This window comes from Eretmochelys imbricata, chromosome 9 (assembly GCF_965152235.1).
Source record: "Eretmochelys imbricata isolate rEreImb1 chromosome 9, rEreImb1.hap1, whole genome shotgun sequence".
NCBI classification, from domain to species: domain Eukaryota; kingdom Metazoa; phylum Chordata; order Testudines; family Cheloniidae; genus Eretmochelys; species Eretmochelys imbricata.
In genome coordinates this window covers 87,834,784-87,852,553 of record NC_135580.1, presented here as the reverse complement: position 1 = coordinate 87,852,553, position 17,770 = coordinate 87,834,784, and the positions used below count along the sequence as shown (strand labels likewise).

Here is a 17,770-nt window from a genome sequence, read left to right as displayed (position 1 = left end):
TTTTAGATTCTAATCTGATAGTTGCAAGATTACTCTGTGACCTTGGGTAGCAAGTTAATTAACCTATGTGATTTAGTTATCCCATGTATTAAAACCACATTGTTAACTTTGGTACTGAACTTCTTTACAGTTTTGCTTGTGAGCTTCTATTTTTGCTTTTCTTGGCTGCACTCAAAGTAAATACTACTTAGTCAATATTTCACAAAGCCAATGATAAGTTAATAAGGGTGTAAAGTGAAATGGGGACTTGATAACAGCATGCGATAACAAGGGTGTAGGGCATTTCACATTTACAACTGGTTCAGATTAGTCCCAGTATGAGAGAGAGTTAAAAATAGTTACAATAAAATGGTGGTGTAGAGATTACAAAGAAAGTGGAAGTCACACAAATCTCTACTAGAATTGGCATCGTTGTTAATAGTCTCTAAAAAGTCATAGGATTTGAATGTGTCTAGGGAATGTGAGGTACTTGCTCACTTAGAGCCGTTTCTCCCATGACAGGATTGGTGTATTATAAGATTTGGTCAGAATGTAACTGTTTACATAAACATTGAAAAGAAATACTTTTTCATTACCAAAAGGTAGAAAATAAATTGTAGTAATAAGGCTGCTTTTAGCAAATGTTAAAAATGTATTAGTTTAATCAAATATTGCAGTTTGTCACAGTAATATGGCTGCTGTATTGTTAGGAAATATACTTAGGGTAAAGTAACACCTTCCATTCAGTGATCTCAAAGTACTTTAGAAGCCTTATTTAAACCTTGTAACATTCCTTTGAAATAGATACTAGTCCCATTTTTCAGACAGGTGAAGTCATTTGTCCCAAGGTAACAAAGTGAATTACTGGGAAAGCGGGGAATAGAATTCTTGAGCCTTGACTCCTGGTGCTTTGCTGTAACACTTCTTCATATAGAAGGCTAAAATGTAAACTGTTCAGCCACTTGAGTAAGTAAATGACCTGAATAATAAAAAACAACAAAAGTACTAGGTAGTTTAATGCTTTGCATACCTTCCAGATGGACAGCAGGATGATGAAGCTAGCAAGATTGAAGCATTGCACAAAAGAAGAAATTTGCTTGCAGCTTTTTGTAAACTTATTGTATATACTGTGGTTGAAATGAATACTGCTGCAGATATTTTCAAGCAATATATGAAGGTAAATTTGAAGATTTTGTATAATAGTGAAACATTAAAAATACTGCAGTAAAACAAAAATTGTACTTGTAATTAAACCTTGTGGGTCCCAGTTTCTTTCATTATGTGAAAGATGTATTTTAAATCCAATATAAACAGGTAGTTCCCCATGTTTCCATATGGAAAATTGCAAAGACAACTTTGTGTCAGAGTAACACATTGTTTTAGTGTGTAAAAATATTCCCACAGCTGATCTTTAACCCTTTTAATAGATTTATTTTCCCATCCTGATATGGTATTTTTGATTTCTTGTTTGAGTTTGGGAAGGTAACCAGCTTTTTTAACCTCGTTACTATAAATGAATAAAAATCAACTGAATGATGCCTAATTCCAAATGAAAAAGGACGTTTAGAAATTCTTTTTGATAAACAAGATCTTTCAGAGTTTTGTAGGAGGGAAAAATTATTGGGTCTAGGGAATAGAGATTTCCAACAAATAGAAATTTTACTCTTTACACATAGATTACTGCTTTAGTTCAATAAATAATACCCTCTGTTCCTGGGATCCAGGGCCATACCTGCTAATCCTGAACCTTCTGTCTGTGAACATAAAACGTTGTTGCTCCTTGGCGCCACAAAAAATGCATTAACTATTCCATGCTGTTCCCCACTCTGAGCCTATGGCTACACTACAGAGCTTACAGCTGTAGCGCTGCTAGTGCAGATGTCCTCAGCCAGAGACTCTTAACCTTTGCAGACTCCCTTTAGGAGTCTGATTTGTATAAACAAGTCAGTGGTTCTCAACCAGGGCTGCATGTACCTGTGGGGGTACACAGAGGTCCTCCAGGGACTACATCAAGTCATCTGGATATTTACCTAGTTTTACAACAGGCTAACTATAAAGCACTAACAAAGTCAGTACAAACTAAAATTTCCTACAGTGACTTGTTTATACTGCTCTATATACTATACACTGAAATGTAAGTACAATACTTACATTCCAATGGATTTACTTCCTCATTTTTACCATATAATTATAAAGTAAGCAATTTTTCAATAATAGTGTGCTGTAACACTTCTGAATTTTTATGTCTGATTTTATAAGCTAATGGTTTTTAAGTGAGGTATAATGTGTGCAAGACCAATCAGACTCCTGAAAGGGGTACAGTAGTCTGGAAAGGTTGAAAGCCACTGATCTAGATGAGTTGATGTTCCCTCTAGAAGATCTCTGCGTAACATCAAAGGTACACATACCCCTGGTTGAGAACCACTGCTCTAAGCTGATAGAAGGGAGCTGTCCTGTTGACTTAATTACTTCAGTGCCTGCAAGCAGCGATAGCAGCGTCGGCAGGATAAGCTCTTCCACCAACATAATGCTGTCCACACTGGCACGTAGGTCGGTGTAACTTCCATCGCTCACAAAGGTGGATTATTCACATCCCTGAGCCACATAAGTTATACCTACTTAAGCTGTAGTGTGTACCTAGCTTGAGCGTACAGCTTTTTTTTTTTTAAACCACAGTGACAGAGGTTCTCTCCTAATTGTTTTATCGTGATTGCTCGATAACTAAAGAGTAAATATAGGTTCTTGATTCAATTTTAAATACTTTTAAGGAACAATGGAGGAAATTCTATTATATTTATTATTTATTTAAAGAAGGCAGCTTCGGAGGACAGGTAGCCCTCCCTGTAGAAGTTGAGGACGGAATACCCCCTTTGCCACAAAGAAAATGGGGTTTCCCCGCCACTAGATTTACTAGAACGAGCTCTCCTTCCAAGAAAGGCAGTGCTACTAATGCTTGTGTATATATTAAGTATGCCTGTCAGCCATGAAGCTAAATAGGTCATTCTGCCTCAAAACAGACACTATTGTTCATTAAGCAGGGTATGAAAGGCAATGGAAAACTTCTGTTGAACTTTTCAAAATTTTCCGATAGTTTTTTAGAGTATAATTTTGATAATTTTATTGTGGTGAAAAATGTGTGTTTTGACACTGTAAAGCTATTTCATAGTTTCGTTCTTGTTAGGTATTGAACATGTTTCTGGCAAGGTACATGGTAAATAAAGTACATAATGCAGCATTCTTTTCTGAAGGGCTCAGTCGTAAAGTATATTTTTATAAAATCTAAAGCTTCAGCTCTTTTGTGTGGATTTTTTCTAGTATTACAATGACTATGGAGATATTATCAAAGAAACAATGAGTAAAACAAGACAGATAGACAAAATTCAGTGTGCGAAGACACTTATTCTTAGTTTACAGCAGGTAAGAATTATTCATTTTAAATGTTTATATATAAATACAGAATAATAAAATATTCCTTGTTGGTTGTGGGTAACGTTTCATAGGAAATTGTGTGGAGGGGAGTGTTAGAAGGAGAGATTAAATTGTAAAGTAAGGCTCTATAATTATTTTTAAGGTGATTTAAAGAAAACCCTGCTTATTCTGCATTTGTCTTCAAGTATTATGTTAATGAAAGGTGGGGAAAAGATTGTAAAAATCTAATGAAGGGGGACTCTATCATAATATCTTCCAGTTCTAGAATAATTCATTTTAATAATGGAATAAATGCATTACAGACTTCCTTAATTCCATGTTCTTGAGCAGATCAACAAGGAAAAATAGCTCCCCCTTTTTTCCCCACTGTTTTCATTCTATCAAGTAATGAAAAAGACTTACCTTGTTTATTACACATCAGTGCTTGGCAAAGGCTTCACCCATCTCAGAAATTAAAAAGCCCTAATTCAGCAATCACATAACTCAGGTGGACCCACATTGACTTTAGTGGGGTGCTGTGTGTTTGCAAGGGATCACCCACATGGATCTCATTGTAGGCCTAGAAAGAAAAATGTTCAAGTAACTGCTAATTTCTCTTTATACAGTTTTTGACTCTCTCCAACAGGCTTAAGTTAGTAATTTTTTGTGAAACCATAAAATGCTGCCATCTCATCAGCCTCCTCTGCATGTATCCTATAGACAACTAATGACCTAAAAAAGATAGTGAACAGTATACTAATAATGGTCACATAGTGCCAACTTGACAGAAGTTCCAAATACCAGTGTGATCGGAAAAAGAATACAAAGGGACCCAGAGAATGTAGAAAATATATTAAACTTGGAAAAATGCTTACTATTGCATCTAGGAAACTACATTATAGGGGAGAACTCTTGGAAGCAGAAGAGCTGAAAAGAGACCATAGGACTGATGGGGTAAAAGACCTGCAGCCAGGGCATGTTTGGCCCAGGTCATCTGACTTGGGTTCAGGCTCCAAGGCTGAAAGTCACTGTGTAGAGGTTCAGGCTGGAGCTGGAGCTCTGGGACCTTCTAGTGATTTTTCAGAGCTTGAGCCCAAGTCAGCTGATCTGAGTCAGCTGCAGGTTTTTTATCCCTGTGTAGACATACCCATAGTGTACAAGAAATAAGACATTTTGTAGTGTAATATAACTGCAAAAAAGGCAACAAACTGCATAAATAGACACTTCATGGAATAAACTGCTACCAATCATTTTGTTCATGAAGGTGTGTAGATTGTATTTTGCTCCACTACCTTCTTACAAAAAAGATACTGACAAATGGAAAGAAGTTTAGTGAATAGCACCAAAATGGGAAGCTAGAAGTATTGATTTAAGAGGAAAGATTAAAAGAGCTCAGTGTGTTCAGTTTTGCCACATATTAATGTAGGTCTACCAATAAATGAAGGATATAAACATGGGGGGTGAGATTGTTGCCATTGACTTCAGTGGAGCCAGAATTTCACTGTAGAGGTGGAGAGGAGGAACTTTCATTTAGGGTGGTACAAAGGGGTGAAATAGAAATTAATGGGTTGAGTGGGCACTCCACAGTACAGTGATAGGAGTCACATGAGAACCCGTCAGGGGTGAAAGTAAGTCAAATGACTTACCGGTACGCTGGAGCCAGCTCTGCCCCCAGAAGGGGTGGGGCTGAGGGGTCAGAGCCAGCCCACCCTGTAAGGTATGTGCCCCCCCTTTCTCCTTCCCCCCCCTCCCCCACCAGGATAGCAGCAGCAGCCCAGGGCTCCCGGGGCTATTTAAAGGGCCTGGGGCTCCACTGCTTCTACTGCCCCGGTCCTTTAATTAGCCACCGGAGCCCTGGGGAAGTGGCGGGGCTCCGCGGCTATTTAAAGGACCTGGGCGGCAGAGGCAGCTGGAGACCCAGCCCTTTAAATAGCTCCTGGAGCTCCCGCTACCCCAGGGCTCTGGGCCTGCGGCTCCCCTGCTTCTACTGCCCTGGTCCTTTAAATAGCCCCCAGAGCCCTGGAGTAGCGGTGGAGGAGCTCCGGGGGCTATTTAAAGGGCGGGGCGGTAGAAGCAGGGGAGCCCCAGGCCCTTTAAATAGCCGCCGGAGCCCTGCAGCTGCTACCCCAGGGCTCCAGCAGCGGGGCTCTGGAGGCAGTTTAAAGGGCCTGGGGCTCCAGCCACTGCTGGGAGCCCTAGGCCCTCTAAATTGCCCCTTGGGGAAGCTGGGCTGCCCCAGTACGGCGTACCGGCTCTTGCCAGTACGCCGTACTGGGGCGTACTGGCTTACTTTCACCTCTGGAACCCGTATGGATAGCTAAATAGAATATATTTAGGATGGGAATCTGGGGAATTGTCCTGAGAACAAGGTGTGCTAAACTGTGCAGTTGTCTCATTAGGAATGTACTGAAAACCTCATACCCTGGGATAGAATCATAGAATATCAGGGTTGGAAGGGACCCCTGAAGGTCATCTAGTCCAACCCCCTGCTCGAAGCGGGACCAATTCCCAGTTAAATCATCCCAGCCAGGGCTTTGTCAAGCCTGACCTTAAAAACCTCTAAGGAAGGAGATTCCACCACCTCCCTAGGTAACGCATTCCAGTGTTTCACCACCCTCTTAGTGAAAAAGTTTTTCCTAATATCCAATCTAAACCTCCCCCACTGCAACTTGAGATCATTACTCCTCGTTCTGTCATCTGCTACCATTGAGAACAGTCTAGAGCCATCCTCTTTGGAACCCCCTTTCAGGTAGTTGAAAGCAGCTATCAAATCCCCCCTCATTCTTCTCTTCTGCAGGCTAAACAATCCCAGCTCCCTCAGCCTCTCCTCATAAGTCATGTGTTCTAGACCCCTAATCATTTTTGTTGCCCTTCGCTGGACTCTCTCCAATTTCTCCACATCCTTCTTGTAGTGTGGGGCCCAAAACTGGACACAGTACTCCAGATGAGGCCTCACCAATGTCTAATAGAGGGGAACGATCACGTCCCTCGATCTGCTCGCTATGCCCCTACTTCTACATCCCAAAATGCCATTGGCCTTCTTGGCAACAAGGGCACACTGCTGACTCATATCCAGCTTCTCGTCCACTGTCACCCCTAGTTCCTTTTCCGCAGAAGTGCTGCCTAGCCATTCGGTCCCTAGTCTGTAGCGGTGCATTGGATTCTTCCATCCTAAGTGCAGGACCCTGCACTTATCCTTATTGAACCTCATCAGATTTCTTTTGGCCCAATCCTCCAATTTGTCTAGGTCCTTCTGTATCCTATCCCTCCCCTCCAGCGTATCTACCACTCCTCCCAGTTTAGTATCATCCGCAAATTTGCTGAGAGTGCAATCCACACCATCCTCCAGATCATTTATGAAGATATTGAACAAAACCGGCCCCAGGACCGACCCTTGGGGCACTCCACTTGATACTGGCTGCCAACTAGACATGGAGCCATTGATCACTACCCGTTGAGCCCGACAATCTAGCCAGCTTTCTACCCACTTTATAGTGCATTCATCCAGCCCATACTTCCTTAACTTGCTGACAAGAATACTGTGGGAGACCGTGTCAAAAGCTTTGCTAAAGTCAAGAAACAATACATCCACTGCTTTCCCTTCATCCACAGAACCAGTAATCTCATCATAAAAGGCAATTAGATTAGTCAGGCATGACCTTCTCTTGGTGAATCCATGCTGGCTGTTCCTGATCACTTTCCTCTCATGCAAGTGCTTCAGGATTGATTCTTTGAGGACCTGCTCCATGATTTTTCCAGGGACTGAGGTGAGGCTGACTGGCCTGTAGTTCCCTGGATCCTCCTTCTTCCCTTTTTTAAAGATTGGCACTACATTAGCCTTTTTCCACTCATCCGGGACTTCCCCCGTTCGCTAGATTTAGATATAGACTAAACATATTAGAGAATGTAGTTTAAGGAGTAATCTTGACTTGGCAGGGAGATGTATTTGTAGACCTAGGTTTTCATAAGTGGCCTGTTTTCATTATTTTATAAACTTTGCCTAACTATGCAAAATTTATTTTCTTCACAAAAGTGAGATCTGTAGTTCTCAGTCTAGTTTTTATATAATATTTGGTATATTTTAATCAGTAAATATCTTTCTTACTCATTTCATGCAGCTTTTCAATGAGATGATACAAGAAAATGGTTATAATTTTGACAGATCATCACCGACATTTAGTGGTATTAAGGAACTCGCTCGACGTTTTGCTTTAACATTTGGACTTGATCAACTAAAAACAAGAGAAGCTATTGCCATGTTACACAAGTAATTATCTTTTTTTTTTAAACTTCATTTCTTCAACCAAGAAATTTTGTTTCTGACATGATAAATATTTTCTTTTGGGAATTTACCAAAGTTGTGTATTAATACAAAATATTTTAGTGCTATTGAGGATCTTTTATTTTGCCAATCAGGTAGAGGTGAAAAAAGTGATTTGCTATTGTAGTTTCAGTTGATTCTAAGAACCAGGTTTTCCATAGCTTTAAGTGGAGCCTGACTGTACTACATCAAAATAAAAACTGAAGCACTGAATAATTTTACTGTTCAGCATCATTCTAGTATCTCTTACTTGATTGCATTTCTTGTAGTGTATCATGAAAAAGTGTTTTCAACCTCTTTATGTTGATAATGAAGGCTGACCCAGTTGACTACTGGTAGTACTCTTCTTTGTCATGTTGGAGGACCAAGGTCATTCCATGTACTAGACAGGATCAAGAAAGATTGTGGAGACAGCAATTCCGCCAGTTAACGTAGGAGTAACACTGACAACTTTCAAGGGTGTCCTATCCAATACATCTGGAAGAATGGTGGTTTTGATCTTGATTGTGTTCTTCATGGATTTAATGCAGGGAGAAAGGAGTGAAATGATAAATTAGAACTCTCTCAGTGATTAGATACTTTGGTCATGTGGGTGGTGCTATAGAAAACTGTAAAATAGGTAATTCTTCTAAATCTTAATTTTTAACTTTTATTTTCAGAGATGGCATAGAGTTTGCTTTTAAAGAGCCTAATCCACAAGGTGAGAGCCATCCTCCTTTAAATTTGGCATTTCTTGATATTCTGAGTGAGTTCTCCTCCAAACTTCTCAGACAAGACAAAAGAACAGTGTAAGTATTCTCTGAAAGTTCTTAATATTATGAAATGTTAAATGACGAAAACATCATAGTTAAATTTGATAACATTTTATCTTTAATCTTTATTATTAACTAGGCAAAAAATTGCGATCACTATTATTGAAGTAAACTTCAGTAACATTTAGAATTAATAGAAAAGCAAGGGAAAGGCAAGCTATTATAGCAGAGTCCCTAAGTTTTGTAATAAGTATACAGGAATGGTTAAAAACTAAGGAAGTATTAGCTGTTCTATAATTGTTAATAGATTACTTGGTTTCTCCTGTTCTGCTTTCAGCTATTGAAATGATAGGTTTTCATGGAAAGAATAAGCAGCATTAACAGTTTGAAAAGCTTGCTCTTCCTCAAGTGGCTGTATGTATTCCTAGTTATATGGGTAATAGGCTGCACTGGTTGGCTCATCTATGGAACCTTTCTGAGCAGTGCCTGCTAGAACACAGGTGCACCTCCTCACCTCAACATTCATGAACATTCTGAGAGTGGGGCTATATAAGGGGGCGCTGTGCCCTCTACCACCACAATTCCTTCCAGCTGCTAGTGCTAGATGGAAGTGAACTGTTATGGTCCTTTGGATCAGATTTTTATTCCTACCTTAGTGTCTTGGATAGCTTCTTGTTAGTGTTAGTATAGTTAGCGTGTTAGTAATTTTTAGTTTTAGTTTTTAGGTTTGGTTCTGTAGGTTGGCAGATCCAAAGAAGAAGCCAGGTTCCAAGAAATGTGCTCTCTGTTCAGCCATCTTTCCGGCATTGGGATGATCAAGTGAGGTGTGTTAAGTGCCTCAGTGAGAGTCACTCCCGTTCTGGGTGTTCCATCTGTTGGACCTTCACACCCAGAATGAGAGGCAAAACAGGCTGCAGGTGCTCCTGCTTAAGGAAACTTACTGCTAGACCCTTGGGTTTTGAGAGATCTTCAGCTCTGAAGGCTAAGAGGTCTCTCTCAGCTCCAGCTGCATCAAGGTAAGGTGCCTAAGAAATCCCAGGGATGTCTCTTTGTTGGTTCTAGATGACATGCCTAGTTAGTCAGATCCTCCTGTTAAAGCTGAGAGAATGTCAAAGGCATGTGTGTTCAGACTGAAGTTAAGGACTCTGTGTATGCTGCCAGTTCCAAAGAAAAAGGTGAAGGAGAAGACAGCCAGTGTCAGGCACAATTGTCTTTACCAAACCTATTATCAATGACTGATCCGAAGAGGACTGTTACAGTAGTAGTAGAAATTTGTTTGGCATCTGATTATTTTTTGGATATGAGTGAAAGATTGTTTGAGGATAGGAAAAGGAAGACAGTTCCAAGGTCTAAATCCCTTACTCCCAATAAGAGAGGAAGGATGGAAGATAGTCTTTCTCTGGACCATATCTGCCTCCTCCTCCTAAATCTCCTACAGGATCACCAGGCAAACCTTTCTCACAGTTCATGTCTCTTCATCCTCTGGGCTGTTGTCTCCAGTGAGATCCATAGCAGATCTGAGGACAGATCCACAGTTAAAGAGGATCAAGAAAGAGCCAAAAGATCTGAGCCCTCCAAGTTTATGCCCCCCAACTCTTGGTTTCCTCAGCCCTTCAGACAGTTTGTACCTCCATTTTGGATAGTCTCTTGCAACCTGCTAAAGCAGTTTGTGTTACCCCTGCTTCCTGTCTGCCCATTTCTAAGAAGGCAGATGAACTGTATCAAATCCCATGTGAGGGGTTTTTGTGTTTTCATATTTTTCCCTTGCCACATTCTTTGGTGGTTGCAGTAGCGAGTAATATATTTAGGTCTGGTCAAGCTCATTCAACCCCCACAGATAAAGAGGGAAGAAGTTGGATGCCCTGAAAAGAATTTTTTTCTTCTTAATCTCTAGGTATTACAGACTCTAATTACCCCGTGGCAATGTCCCACTATATGAATTCTATCTGTAGGAGAAAATAGCTATCTTTGTGCAAGAGTTATCAGATGAACAGAGGAGATTGGCCAGTGCTATCTTGGGAGAGGGACATAATGTGGCAAAGCATGTTCTCAGGGCTTCTTTTGATATTTTTGATTCTTCGGCCAGAGTCTTAGCATCTGCTGTTACTTTGAGAAGACATCCCTGGTCTGTTGGTGACCATGGACACTAGGTTTAAGATTTGGGATCTTGCCTTTGAGAGTGATGCTCTTTTCAGTAACAAGGAGGACAAGCTTTTGGAAAAGTTAAGACTAAATCTACTGCTCATTTGCTTGTTTTGTTTTTCACTGCTAGAAGGAGAGACCATCTACTCCTTTTCACTATCAGATACAATTTTATCCTCAATCTTCATTGTATCTTTCAACTCAAAGACGGCAACAACACCAGCAAACAGCTTCTTCCTTGCAGTTTCAACAAAAGAGGAAGTCATTCAGGTCCAAGGCTTCATCAAAGCAAAGTGGAATACCAAAGATTCCATTTTGCAGATTATATAAGCATTTAAGACATGACTAAATGAAGTATTCGTACTTGTAACTTGAGTTCTTCGAGATGACTCTGTGTATTCATACTTCCCACCCACCTTCCCCTCCTTCTCAGAGTCCTATCTTGGTTTCTTTGGGTCAGCGGTAGAAGGAATTGAGATGGTAGAGGGCCCATCACCCACTTACATAGCTTCTCACCCTCAGAATGTTTGTGAACACGGATTGGAGGGGTAATAGAGCACACATGCACCTGCTAACAGGCACTGCTTAGAGATTGTTAAGCTGCCCCAGTTGGCACATTATCCATAAATCTGAATATGCCAAGTTACAAGTAACCTTCATTTGTTCATGTACTAAATGTGTATATAATCTCTAAAATGGAATTTTTGTTACGCCATGAGTAACTTTAGACTGGGGCAAACAAGTGTGATCACAACAAGGCAAACTATTTATTTGTTGTTTTCACACGAAGGTGGATGAGCAAGTCTAGACATCTTGTTGAGTTTGCTGTTGGCAAGACTTCTTTTTAATTAGATTATAAAAGTCTTTGAAATTAGGAATGAAGATGACATTATGATGCAAGTTTTTGAGTAATCAAATAAGCTTACATTTCTTAAAATATAGGAATGTCTTAATATATTCTGCACATTTATAATCATTACTTCTTTTAAAGGTATGTTTACTTGGAGAAGTTCATGACCTTTCAGATGTCTCTACGAAGAGAAGATGTGTGGCTTCCTCTCATGTCTTATAGGAACTCCTTACTAGCTGGAGGTGATGATGATACTATGTCAGTCATTAGTGGAATCAGCAGTCGAGGTTCTACAGTAAGGAATAAGAAAACAAAACCAGCAACAGGGAAGCGGAAAATACCTGAAGGTGTGAATTTTTTCTTAGTATAAAATATATTGACGTTTTTAGAAGTTAATGAAGCCAACCTCGTTTACACAAGCTGGGGATCTGACCTTGAGAGTTTTCATATTTGTCAGATTGATAAGAGTATCTTTGTCCTTTCTGTATCTTTACAACCTAATTTTGTCTATATACATTTCTTGCAATGCTACCCTGAATAGGAAGTCTGAATGATAAGACATGGGCACACAGATACGTAAAGGAAAAAACAATGTGCTTTTAGTGGGAAGGTATTTAAAATAGTTTATGCAATGGTCAGTTGTGCCAAGGCATTCTTGAGTACATTTTACTCTGCAGATTCTTAAAAGGTAAGAACTTTATTATTGATCCACAGTGGACATCTATGCATATGCTTAAAAGATATATCACTCTATATTTGTCATATTTAAATAATTTGATTTTAAATTGGTGTGAAAAATATATGCTGATATTATTCTTCACTTTCAGCTGAAGAAAGCAGTAGTAGTGACAGCATGTGGTTGAACAGGGAGCAGACAATGCACACACCAGTCATGATGCAAACGCCACAACTCACTTCTACAATCATGAGGGAGCCTAAGCGGTTGCGACCTGAAGAAAGTTACATGGGTGTATATCCAATGCAGCCTGAACACCATCAAGCTCCACTTGATTACAAGTATGTAGAGACAACTAACGTGTACATTGTATTACTGTTCAAATATGAAACCAGTTCACATTTAAAGGAGAATAATTTTTTTTAAGCACGCAAGTAACGTGGATGTTGGCTCAAAGACAACAAGAAGAAGCAGCTAGGCAACAGCAGGAGAGGGCAGCGATGAACTATGTCAAACTGAGAACTAACTTGCAGCATGCCATGTGAGTAAGACTGAATTAAAGGTTTACAATTTTTTTTTCTTGTGCATGGCTTCATAGGACTATATATATCTATATAGTCTCCCCTGTTACACTTTCTGAATTTTACTGTTTTTGAGTTGCCTTGATATCTTGGCAATTGGCATCTTAGAAATGCCTAGAGATGGAAGCAATGGTAAAATAGAAATGAAGCTAAGACAATAAAATTAACTTAGCTTATATGACTAAGCAAGTTAAGCTGCTTCGTTTCTTACTATTTTTATTTTTTCATATAGATTCCAAAGATTTAAAGTAATACCATGTATTTTAACATGACATGAATTTGATACAAATGTGAACTTGAATCTGATGCTAAATTAACTGTTAGCACTGGCAAATTTTGGTATACTGTATTGAATTGTACTTGAGAATACACTTTGAATGCAATATCTTTTTGAGTAAAAAGATTTTTAAAATAAGAGTTTTATATGTGTAGAAGAAATAACTTTTGCTCTGAAGTCTTGATTCCAAGATCATGTTTAATTTTTGTGACTGTTGAAAAACAAACATTTAAAGTTTAGAGAAGTTGTTTAGTCCAAGAAGTCCAGTGGTAGGTACTCATGGTTATCCTTACTTACACCGATCTAAAAAAAGTAGAACTGTAAAACATTGCCTAGTTGCTCCAACTGACAAAACTAACAATAGAATTTAACACATTATAAATTATAAACAGTGTCTGCCACGTTAGGCATGCCCATGACCAACCATCTGGTTGTCACTCGCTGGGTGACACAACTGAGTCAGAACAACTATTATCCTGGTAAAGTCAATTGCAAGAGCTAGCTCTTACGGGGATGGTTTAAGACAAGTTACAGGGAAATTCATATTTTTAACAATTGCATAATTTTGCAAAATAAAAACATATATTTTTTGAATTTTTTTAAACTAAGAATGTTAAAAATTTAACTCATTTTTGTTGGGCAGGGAGGGAAAACACACAGTACGCCACACTCATATAGGCTGTTGTCAGAGATGGGTGTAACGTCAGCATCACAGTGCATTCTGCGGCGCCAGTGCTGCTTTCTTGGGCCAATGATTTGTAGTGGATTGGGAAAGTGGGCAGGAGTTTTTGTAACGGTAGGTTCAAGAATTGCCAGTAGCGATCCATGTCTTGGGGAAGCACCTTCACATCCATATCATTATCAGAACATGCTAGAAAGCTTTGCCCTTTGGGACCAGGCTCTCTCATGGCCCTGAACATTTGGACCCAAGCATATAAAAGGATCCATGGCTTTGACCCGCCTCTCAGTTCCTTTCAGCTACCAGGCTGTCTAGTTGAACCAAGAGTGATTCCTTCTTTGAGTGATGTCCCTGTGGGTGCTACACTGTAGGTGCGGCAGCACTCCCTGCGCCTGGGATTAGAGATCTTCATTGGACCACACATGGCACGCCTCCCTGTCTCGCTCTGAGTGGCGTATGTGTGTGTGTGCGCACACACACACATATAGCACTGTGCAATCCAGCTACCCCCCAGTTCCTTCTCAGATGCCGTTGGTCTGGGATTGAATCCAAAGCACAGCCCTTCTATCCGTTGAGCTCTTAGATAATGCCTTGCCTGTTAGATTAAGTGTAGTTTAGTAGTTAGTTCTTTTCTTTATCATTTTTCCTTCCTCTTACCCTCCCCATTAATTCATAACTTAGGATTTCGTTTTCCTGCTTCCCACCCTTCCCGACTGGGAAGCTTTCTTCCTCATCCTTATACCTGGATCTCCTAGGTTTAAGAGGTGTGTTTCCTGCTGGGAGGCATTCCCGGTAAGCAAACAGTCACCCACAGTGCATCTACTGCTTAGGTGAGGGACACATCCCACAGAAGTGTACCCATTGCCAGAACCTGACTGCCAGGACCAGAAAAGACTGAGACATTTGGCTATGACTTCTCCTGGAGAGATCATTGCATCTAGCATCAGACCATGGTCTGGACACTTCCCTCATATGGCACTCGCACGCTGCTAGGTCGTCCACCAACCTCATTCCACCACATTCTTCTAAGAAGAAATCTTTTCTTCTTTGAGTGCTTGCTCATGTCCATTCCATGCTAGGTATGTGCTTGCCGCGTGTACTGTTGCTGGAGATTTTTCTCTTAGTGGTGTCCATTGGGCCAGCTCCAGCACTCTCTGGAGCCAAGTGCGTGTGTTGGTGTAAGGGGTGCTGCCAGCCCCACACTCTCTCAATTCCATCTTACCTCCTTGCTTTGGCTAGGCTCTTCCCAGTGGTTTTGGACTCCTTCTCCGTTCATAGTTTTAATAGTTTAACATGTATAGTTTTTGAAAGTGATAGTTATATAGTTAGTGTATGTAGTTCTCATCATCAAAGCATTTTTTGTCCCAGGGGCTGGGCATGCCCCAGTCCCCAGGTTTCAAGTTTTGTGCCTCTTGTGGAAAACCTATGCCTGTGAGTGACCTGCACTTGAGTTGCTTAAAGTGCTTGGGGGAAACTCACATTAAGAACAAGTGTAAAATCTAGTGAGACTTTAGACCCCACATTAAGAAGAAGGAATGGGACATCAAACTAAAGGCTATCCTCATGGAAGCCACCCTCAAGCCTGTCTCAGAGCCGAACGAGTCTGATTTGCCACTGAGACTTCGGTGTCAGTGCAAAGTGCTCTCTCGGCACCAGGCACTTCCAAGCACTGTTCTTCATCCCCAGTGCCATGGAAGAAGCACAAAAAGCAGCACCCTGAGAAAGCGTGTTTTCCTGTGGAGAAGAGGAGAAACAAGTGGGGAGACAGAGTGAGACCCGCACTGGGCCACTCTTCTACCCCTGAACGTGCGTCTGCACCCTCGACTCCACCAAGAGAGATGAGTCTGGTGTGGGACCCTCCACTGACACCACTGAGTCACCACAGTACCAGTGGACTGACAGTGCTGTTAACCATTGAGGCTTATCAGGTGGCAAGGAACCTTCTCTCTCTTCCAGTCCATCCAGCCGCACTGGGGAACTTACTATCTCTTGCTTCCAGAACCAGGAGGGCAAACGGTGCATCAGGCACCTTTCCAACACCAGGTCCTCTGGTACCACCCGGGGCAAGCCCTACCCGATCCTGGCATCCCATTCCCTGGCACACCACCAGTCCCCAGAATCCTGGCACCGTATGGAAGCAGAAGCGGGTAATGCTCCACCATGGTCACCGACAGAAGAATAGTCTTCCCCTGTATACCGAAAAAAGCCCACTATTGGCACTCAGCTCCCCACTCCCCGGAGCTTCATGGTGGACACTGTCCAGCAATCACTGGCCAGTGCAGTGGCCCAACTAGAACTCTTGGGGTTTGACTCCCACCGCTCCTACTTGGTGGCCTCTGGGAGACAGGCTAACTCTTCTTCACACTCAGCACCAGATCCAGACTCCAGCACCGACCCCAGTACCAAAGTCCAGGACATGCTTCCAGTGGACATAGTTGGGGCAGAGGGAGAAGGAGGAGCCCCATTTCTGGTGCAGGACACCTCCTTGTCCTCCCCCTATGAGGTTGTTGCGGGTCCCAGCAGTCTACTTCCCCAGCACAATTTCAGGGCCTAACAGGACCTTCTGAAGTGGGTCGCCTCAAACCTAGGCTTGGCGCTCAGAGACATCACACAACCTTATTGAGGTCCTGGCTGCAGCAACTCCATCCAGAGTAGCCCTGCGCATCAGAGAGGCAGTAATGGGATCAGGCCAGGTCCTGTGGCAGACTCCTTCTCTGGCCTTCACTTCAAAGAGGGTAGAGAAGAAGTATTATGTGCCAGTAAGCAAGTTCAACTACCTGTACTCGCACCCTTCCCTGGGGTCCCTGGTGGTGTCTGCTGCTAACAAAAGGGACAGGCAGGCCCAGTCAATTGCTACACCGAAAGAGAAAGACACTAAGAAACTGGACCCTTTAGGAAGAGAGGTTTATTTCACAGGTAACCTCCAGCTGTGTATCGCCAGTCAGCAAATTCTGCTGGGGAGATACAATTTTAATCACTGGGACTCCTGTCTAAGTTCAGTGACTCCCTGCCTCAAGAGGCAAGGCAGGAGTGTGCAGCCCTCCTAAAGGAAGGTAAGAATGTGGCCAAGACCTCTCTCCAGGTGGTTCTGGATGCTGCTAACTCAGCAGCCCGGACGGTAGCCTCATCAGTCACCATGAGATGCTGTTCCTGACTCCAGTCCTTTGGCCTTCCCCAGGAGGTCCAATAGTCAATCCAGGACCTCCCGTTGGAAGGCTCCTCTCTTTTTTCTGAGCAGGTGGACATGAGACTTCAGACTGAAGGCTCAAGGGGCACACTACGATCCTTAGGGCGGTACACTCCATCTGTCTCCAGAAAACACTTCACTCCCTAGCAACAGCCTTAGTTCTCAGGACCTCCCAAGATAGGAGGCCTACAAAAGAAAAGGCAGAGGTAAACAGCACCAGCCCCTTCTGTCTACCTCAGCCTCTCAATCAGGGCCTCAGAGATACTCCCGTGGGCCCAAGCAGGCCTTTTGAAGGTGCACCTGAGGGCACTGTACCAGTCACCAGTTCAGATCTATCTCCCTCCTCCCCCCTTTATTTTTGGACTGTCACTCTTCAGCCCACCTTGGGCATCCATAACATCAGACCGGTGGGTCCTGAGCATAGTGACATTATTACCCTTCATTTTTTATCCACCCATTCCTGTGCTCCTTCAGGGACTGTTCTCACGAGCAGCTTCTTGTCCAGTAGGAGCAGTACCTCCTGTGTATGGGGGCCATGGAAAAAGTTCCTCCGGACTTGAGAGGGAACTTTTACTTCCAATATTTCCTAATCCCAAAGGCAGAAGGGGGACTCTGACCCATCCTGGACCTGCGTCACTTCAATACATATCTCAAGAAACGGAGGGCTACACTACCGCACTACATTGACACAGCTGCATATCTGGTGAAGACATGCTATACTGACAAGAGAGTGCTCTCCCGTCAGCATAATTACTCCACCTAAACGAGAGGTGGAAGCTGTGTTGGCGGAGAGTGTCTCCTGCCAACATGGCGCACTGTGGACACTGCTTTAAGTTGATGTAACTTGCGTCGCTCAGGGGGTTGGCTTTTTCACACCCTTGAGTGACTTAAGTTACATCAACGTAAGTGGTAGTGTAA

At 42.1% G+C, this 17,770-nt stretch overlaps 1 protein-coding gene across 1 annotated transcript in view; it reads left to right on the top strand.

Annotated features, from left to right (window-relative positions):
- STAG2 (STAG2 cohesin complex component) overlaps positions 1-17,770 on the top strand; it is a 183,447-nt gene that overhangs the window by 143,625 nt on the left and 22,052 nt on the right. The window contains exons 25-31 of the mRNA XM_077826345.1: positions 1,017-1,156; positions 3,295-3,396; positions 7,506-7,654; positions 8,368-8,496; positions 11,594-11,799; positions 12,280-12,469; positions 12,556-12,669. Of these exons, the coding sequence (XP_077682471.1) occupies positions 1,017-1,156; positions 3,295-3,396; positions 7,506-7,654; positions 8,368-8,496; positions 11,594-11,799; positions 12,280-12,469; positions 12,556-12,669 (1,030 nt within the window). The remainder of the gene's footprint in view (positions 1-1,016; positions 1,157-3,294; positions 3,397-7,505; positions 7,655-8,367; positions 8,497-11,593; positions 11,800-12,279; positions 12,470-12,555; positions 12,670-17,770) is intronic.